This window comes from Populus euphratica, unplaced genomic scaffold (genome assembly GCF_000495115.2).
Source record: "Populus euphratica unplaced genomic scaffold, PopEup_1.0 scaffold3069.1, whole genome shotgun sequence".
Taxonomy (NCBI): Eukaryota; Viridiplantae; Streptophyta; class Magnoliopsida; order Malpighiales; family Salicaceae; genus Populus; species Populus euphratica.
Genome location: NW_011502885.1, coordinates 9,373 through 15,358, shown reverse-complemented (window position 1 = coordinate 15,358; position 5,986 = coordinate 9,373). Strand labels below are relative to the sequence as shown.

Sequence of the window (5,986 nt, the reverse complement as noted above, 5' to 3'; positions counted from 1 at the left end):
ATGATTATATTATAACGATAAAATGATTGTTGTTCATTAAAAACTATAACAACAAAATGACCTTTTATAAAAAATCATAGAATTATCACACGTGTTGTATAACTATTTTGCAAAGATAAAATGATCATTGTTCATTAAAAATTATAATATTATTGCACATATGGTATAACTATTTTGTAATGATAAAATGATCATTGTTCGTTAAAAACTATAACGATAAAATGACCTTCCATTAAAAATCATAGTATTATTGCACGTGTTGTATGATCATATATAAAAACAAAATGATCGTTGTTCGTTAAAAATTATAACGACAAAATAACCTTTCATTAAAAATCATAGTATTATTGCACATGTGGTATAATTATTTTGTAACAATAAAATGACCATTGCTTATTAAAAACTATAACAACAAAATGATCTTTCACTAAAAATCATAGTATTATTACACATATTATATGATCATACATAATAACAAATTGATCGTTGTTCGTTAAAAATTATAATGACAAAATAACCTTTCATTAAAAGCCATAGTATTATTGCACATGTTGTAGATCATTTTATATAAAAAAAATGATCGTTGTTCATTAAAAACTATAATGATAAAATGACCTTTCAATAAAAATCATAGTATTAATGCACGTGCTATATGATTATATTATAATGATAAAATGATCGTTGTTTATTAAAAACTATAACAACAAAATGATCTTTCATTAAAAATCATAATATTATTGTACATGTGGTATAACTATTTTGTAACGATAAAATGATCATTGTTCATTTAAAACTATAACAACAAAATGATTTTTCATTATAAATCATAGTATTATTTCACGTGTTGTATGATCATTTTATAATAACAAAATAATCATTTAATTTGTTCATTAAAAACTATAACAACAAAATAACTTTTCATTAAAAATTATAGTATTATTGCATGTGTTATTATAATGAAAAAATAATTATCATTTGTTAAAAACTATAACAATAAAATAACATTTTATTAAAAATTATAGTATTATTCCTCATGTTATATGATCATTTTATATTGATAAATTGATTGTTATTCAATAAAAATCATAACGATAAAATAGCCATTAAAGAAAAAATTATAACAATAAAATAACCTTTACCAAATGGATATTTGCATTTTAATGCCCCAAGAACCTTCAACGAGCGTCTGTTAAAACAGGGGGGAAAACAAGACAGTTGTTTTTGCTTTAGCCGCTTAGTTCAAATTTCGTGTTTTCCACACAATTAAAAAAAAAAAAAAAGGAGAAGGTGGAGAGTTCCACTGAAAACCTAATCCGTAAAGTTCAAACTTACTTATTAACCTTTTTGTTTTTTAGGAGAATTACTTATTTACTTATTATTAATTCAAATTTCGTATTTTCCAAAATCACAGACGCACGTATATATACATGATTTCATTTCTTTTATTGAGTACAGTCTCTCTAATCGTATGAATATGAATTTATATGTGGAATTAAAATGATTTAAAAGTTGAATTTCTCCAGAAAATATATTAATTATATCAAAAGTTGGGCACCGTTCTTTATTAATTTACATTTTTAAGAACCCCAGAGCACATCCCAGATACCCTAGCTAGTTTGCCAAGAGGTTTACAGCTTTAAATCTCTAATGGTTTCCGAAACTACACCATTAAACGGGAAGAAGAAGAAGAAGAGGTGGATAAGTACGAGATTTGAAGCTGTCAAAACACCTGTCAAGTACCTAGCCTGTCTTTATTCCTATAAATGCACCCCACAAAGCAATTGGTCCTCATCAAATGAGCCTGTCCCTTTACCTTTACTCCCTTCTTTTGTCCAAAAATGGCTAGATTTAGGTTCAACGTTAATGATAAGAGAAGCACGGGAGCTTCAAGAACTCAACAACAGGAGCAAGAGCAGCAGCAAAAGGAGGGACATCAGCGACAGCTTCAAGCACACAGCGAATGTGACAACAATAAGTGTTGGAGATGCCCTATGCTTCCTCCTGTTCTCGCCTTACCTGCATTTGAAGACAGCAGCAGGTACGAGCTCCATGAGTAAATGAAATGCTAGCTAAGGTGCTTTTTCTTAATTATTTATGTGTAAATCTCAGGTCTGGGAATGGTTTGGTTCGCTATGCGACCAAGTAAAAACCTCTTTTCAATTGTGAAGGAATTAATTGTTGCCATATTCACACACACGTGCATTTTGATCAATAATCAGCCTTTGTTTATTCACTAACCCTTTGAATCTAATGCCATGCAGCGAAGATAATAGAGAAGAATTGCAAGAGGTTATGTACAGCTCTCTTCGTCTCTATTGCATGGATGTTCTTCATTTTCTTAATGGTTTCTTTTGGATTATTAATTAAGTCTACATTCAAAGAATGCATTCAATTGTTTTACATGTGTATATGCAGGCAATATATCAATGTTGAAGTTATCCTTTAAATCTATTAATTAATCTCTACATTAGTACAAATATATATGTTGAAAGTACTCTAATACTCCAAGTCCACAAGTTCATGGGACCTTTTCTCCTGTGAGAATAAGTTAATACGAGTCAGAGTTCCTTTCTACCTTCTCCCCTGATTATTTCTAACATTTCCATGCTTATAAACAGGAAAGGAACCGACTCATTCAACGATATGCTGGCGGGGAGCTGCAATTCCTCATTGACTGGTTATTTCTCTATTTAACTCTCGATCCGTAGTGCTCTCTCTGTGTGTGTGTCTATATATATATATAGACATAGACACGCGCGCGCGCGCACACGATTCCATATTTCATTACCACGTATAATGACCATTTCTAATTATACATTTTGCTTCTTCTGCATGTACTGGATTCTTTATTAAATTGGGATTAAATATTACACCCACAGGTTTGAGGTATGCCTGATATCAATTTACAAAATTCTATTAATATTAGTGAAGACAAATTCAATGTTTTTAGTAGATCCTCTCCTCTTCTCCACTGTATGTTGAAACACGCAACTCTTTTATGTTTGCAGCACATCCATAGAGATCTAGAGGAGTTAAGGCGTGATCTGGATTCTGTCAAAGAGGAACTCTGGTAGATATCCTTCCTGCTCTATGAACCTTCATTAACTCGCATTGCATGTTTAGTTTCTCCCTCTCAGTGGGCTCATGTTAACGTATTTTTTGGATGAGTTATTTTTTCATCAATTTCCACAAAAACTTTAAATGAGACATGAAAAAAGGTTTTAAAAAAAACAGAGGAAAGAGGGGGCTAAATGCCGGTTATGACCTTCCTAACCAGTTCTCACTGAAAGGTTTTTCTTAATTTGCAGGCGAAAACGATCTGGGTAAGGGGAAGTTGGAGGCGATATGGCATGGAGGAGGAGGAGGGATCCTGTCAAATCCGAGTCATATTGTCTGGTGTTTTAGCTGGAAATTAAGCTTGCTAATCTATGTTAGTTTTATGCGTCTTTTTAGTGTCTTAATTAAGTCGTTGCAGTTTGAGTCAGTGCTTCGTCTTCGGACAATGTATGCCATGTTTCTGGTGAAATCTGGCTTCTTAAATAAAGTTTAAGTGCAATTTTCAGTAGAACTCTCTTTTCGGTGCTCTTACTCTGGCGTGTGCCAGATCCAGTTCTGTGCCATGTATGAACTATAGGATGTGGTTCGATAAAAGTGCAGCTTTCAATGATATCTTGCTCTAAAATGCCACAGCCGTTCCATGAAACAAATGACTCTGTTAACAATTTTCCACTTACATGAACGTTGGTATAATAATATTTATATATACTACCACGTATCATCTGTGTGTATAAATCGCTACAAACAACTTTCCTGCTTCTACTCCTATTCTACCAACACCTAATCATATGAGTGTGCGTATGAGTAGCTAGGCCAGGAAAATCGTGTGAATAACTCAAGCAGGAAAACACCCATCCGGGCCAGCGCTAGCTGCCTCCTTCACAAGAAGTTTAACGAGCAATAGCACCCAAATGCAAATGCAAGGTCCAAGATTTTATCTTCCAGCAGTACACGGGCAATAAGAGTACAGATGGGTGAATGAATTAGTATTGAGGCAGCATGGTAAAGGATCTCTGCATTGTTGATGAGGGAGAGAAACCAGGCTCAAATTTTGTGAGGGGTCCGAGAGGCTGAGCAGAAAGTAGGCATAGTAATTAGTGGTGGGAGACTAGGTGCCCTAAAAGGAGTGCTTTGCGATATTTGCAAACTGTCCCCAAAGTTATTGTATAACAAATGATGCAACTGTTAAGCTCGCCTCAGCTAGATGAATGAGAAACATTAGCCACCTTGCATGCAACAACTATCAAAAGAAAAGAAAAGAAAAGAAAAGAAAAAAACACTCAGGGAACAAAAATAAAGGTAAGGTAAGTCGACTCCTTAACCATGCGCCAAGTTATGTAGCGCCAAAGTGTGTTGACAAACCCTATTGACAACAAAGGTATAGTAAAGTGCTGGTGTAAAGTACATGTAAAATACAATGTTTACACATCTTTTACACTATTACTCTATTAATATATAAACTGAATGCCAGCAAAATATGTTGCTGAATTTGCAAAATAGGTGATCACTTCCTCATATCATTCATTGCGTTCTAGGAGCAGAGCAAAACATAACTCTAGTCATATATTCATCCCATTGTTCTTCCTTTACACCACAACTACCAGATCATAATACCAGCTATTAGCAGATATTAAAAGAAAAATCAAAATCATTGGGCATTCTCAATACACCATAAGGTTTTTTTAAAGCAAAGTCAACAGGAAATAGAGCATTATATGAATCTTTTCTCTCAGGCATTACATGAATGAGTCTGTATATGTTTATGTGTTCTTGAACAAAAACCAAACCTCAATACTGATTGTTATCAAACACCCAAGGTTCGTGCAAGAAGAGTTCCCGGCCATTCATTTGTACTGTTCCTGCAGCTATATCTTCTTCACGTTTCCTAGCAGCTTCAGCTTTTCTAGCTAAGGAATCTGCTTCCTGATAAAAAAAACCAAAAGAAAAAAGACTGATATTTCTTGTCATAATTATAAAAGGAAAAAATAAATAAAGTAGTTTAACATTAGTAGAGCCCTCATCATGTCTCTGAACTTGTTATCAACTTGGTAACAGTTCAAGGAGGTGCGATTATGCAAATACCCTCTACTTAACAGCAACTTATTATAATGCCTTGAGAAGGCTCTCAGTTACCTTCACTAGTAACAACCTGCAGACTAAAATTTTTACTTTCGTGATGGTGTCTGATTTGTAACAGATTCATTGCGGCAACAACTATCAAAAAGAAAACACACAACATGGGTACCAAATCTTGCTGCTAACAGTTAAATGCATTACCACAAAATCCCTTTCCCAGTTCTTTATTCCTTCTTGATGATAACTTTGACCCACCAAATCAATATATGGCCGATAGGATAGAAAGGATCAGGAACTCCCATGTATGGCCAATTATATTAAACCCTCAACAAATTACAGATACTTGGATGATAAATGAAATTGGGAACCAAATAAAGAAGTGCGTTACCACTCAGTAACACTGCATTTATTTCGCAAATAGCCTTTAAGTGAATTCATACACAAAAAGCTAACAGAGATTCCCTATTCTAATGCCCAAGACAAAGGCCAAACCGTTCAATATTTCTAGTGTTGCACTGCATTGACATGATACACACACCAAACTCAACGATTCAAGATGAAAGTTTTGGTATATATTAACATATTTACAATCTTCAATATAGCTCAATTATCAGTTACGAATTCCAGGACAATTGGTTTGATAAGGAACGAAACCCTAGAAAAGTAAAGGGCGAAGAAGAAAGTACCTTTTGGCGTTTCCAGAGGAGGAACTGGGCCTGTGTTATTGGTTGAGACCTTGGCATCTCGTTTGCTTGCTTCTCTTCTGCGCCTCCCATTTTCTTTTATTTTTTTCTTCTCCTTGCTTTCAATCTTAACCTTGTTCCCTCTTCTTTCGACGGAGACGACAATCTAT

General features: G+C 34.0%; 2 protein-coding genes across 2 annotated transcripts; one reads left to right on the top strand and one right to left on the bottom strand.

The window, feature by feature from the left end:
* The first annotated feature begins 1,555 nt into the window (after positions 1–1,555).
* Positions 1,556–3,615, top strand: LOC105119537 (uncharacterized). Its single transcript, XM_011017683.1, has 6 exons — positions 1,556–2,038; positions 2,262–2,289; positions 2,619–2,677; positions 2,880–2,886; positions 3,009–3,070; positions 3,309–3,615. The coding sequence occupies exons 1-6, from the start codon at positions 1,839–1,841 to the stop codon at positions 3,325–3,327; spliced, it is 375 nt and encodes a 124-aa protein (XP_011015985.1). The 5' UTR covers positions 1,556–1,838; the 3' UTR covers positions 3,328–3,615.
* A 981-nt stretch (positions 3,616–4,596) lies between these two features.
* On the bottom strand, positions 4,597–5,986 carry LOC105119536 (zinc finger CCCH domain-containing protein 15 homolog). The gene is made up of 2 exons (XM_011017682.1): positions 5,820–5,986; positions 4,597–4,980 (listed from the first exon to the last, which is right to left on the bottom strand). Exons 1-2 carry the CDS (start codon positions 5,907–5,909, stop codon positions 4,846–4,848), a joined length of 225 nt encoding a protein of 74 aa, XP_011015984.1. The 5' UTR covers positions 5,910–5,986; the 3' UTR covers positions 4,597–4,845.

Coding starts and splice junctions, on each gene's coding strand:
- LOC105119537 (XM_011017683.1), top strand. CDS start 1,839: ATGGCTAGATTTAGGTTCAACGTTAATGATAAGAGAAGCACGGGAGCT. Junction 2,039..2,261: donor GCATTTGAAGACAGCAGCAG/GTACGAGCTCCA, acceptor AATGCCATGCAG/CGAAGATAATAGAGAAGAAT. Junction 2,290..2,618: donor ATAGAGAAGAATTGCAAGAG/GTTATGTACAGC, acceptor GCTTATAAACAG/GAAAGGAACCGACTCATTCA.
- LOC105119536 (XM_011017682.1), bottom strand. CDS start 5,909: ATGGGAGGCGCAGAAGAGAAGCAAGCAAACGAGATGCCAAGGTCTCAA. Junction 4,981..5,819: donor TCCTCTGGAAACGCCAAAAG/GTACTTTCTTCT, acceptor TTTTTTTATCAG/GAAGCAGATTCCTTAGCTAG.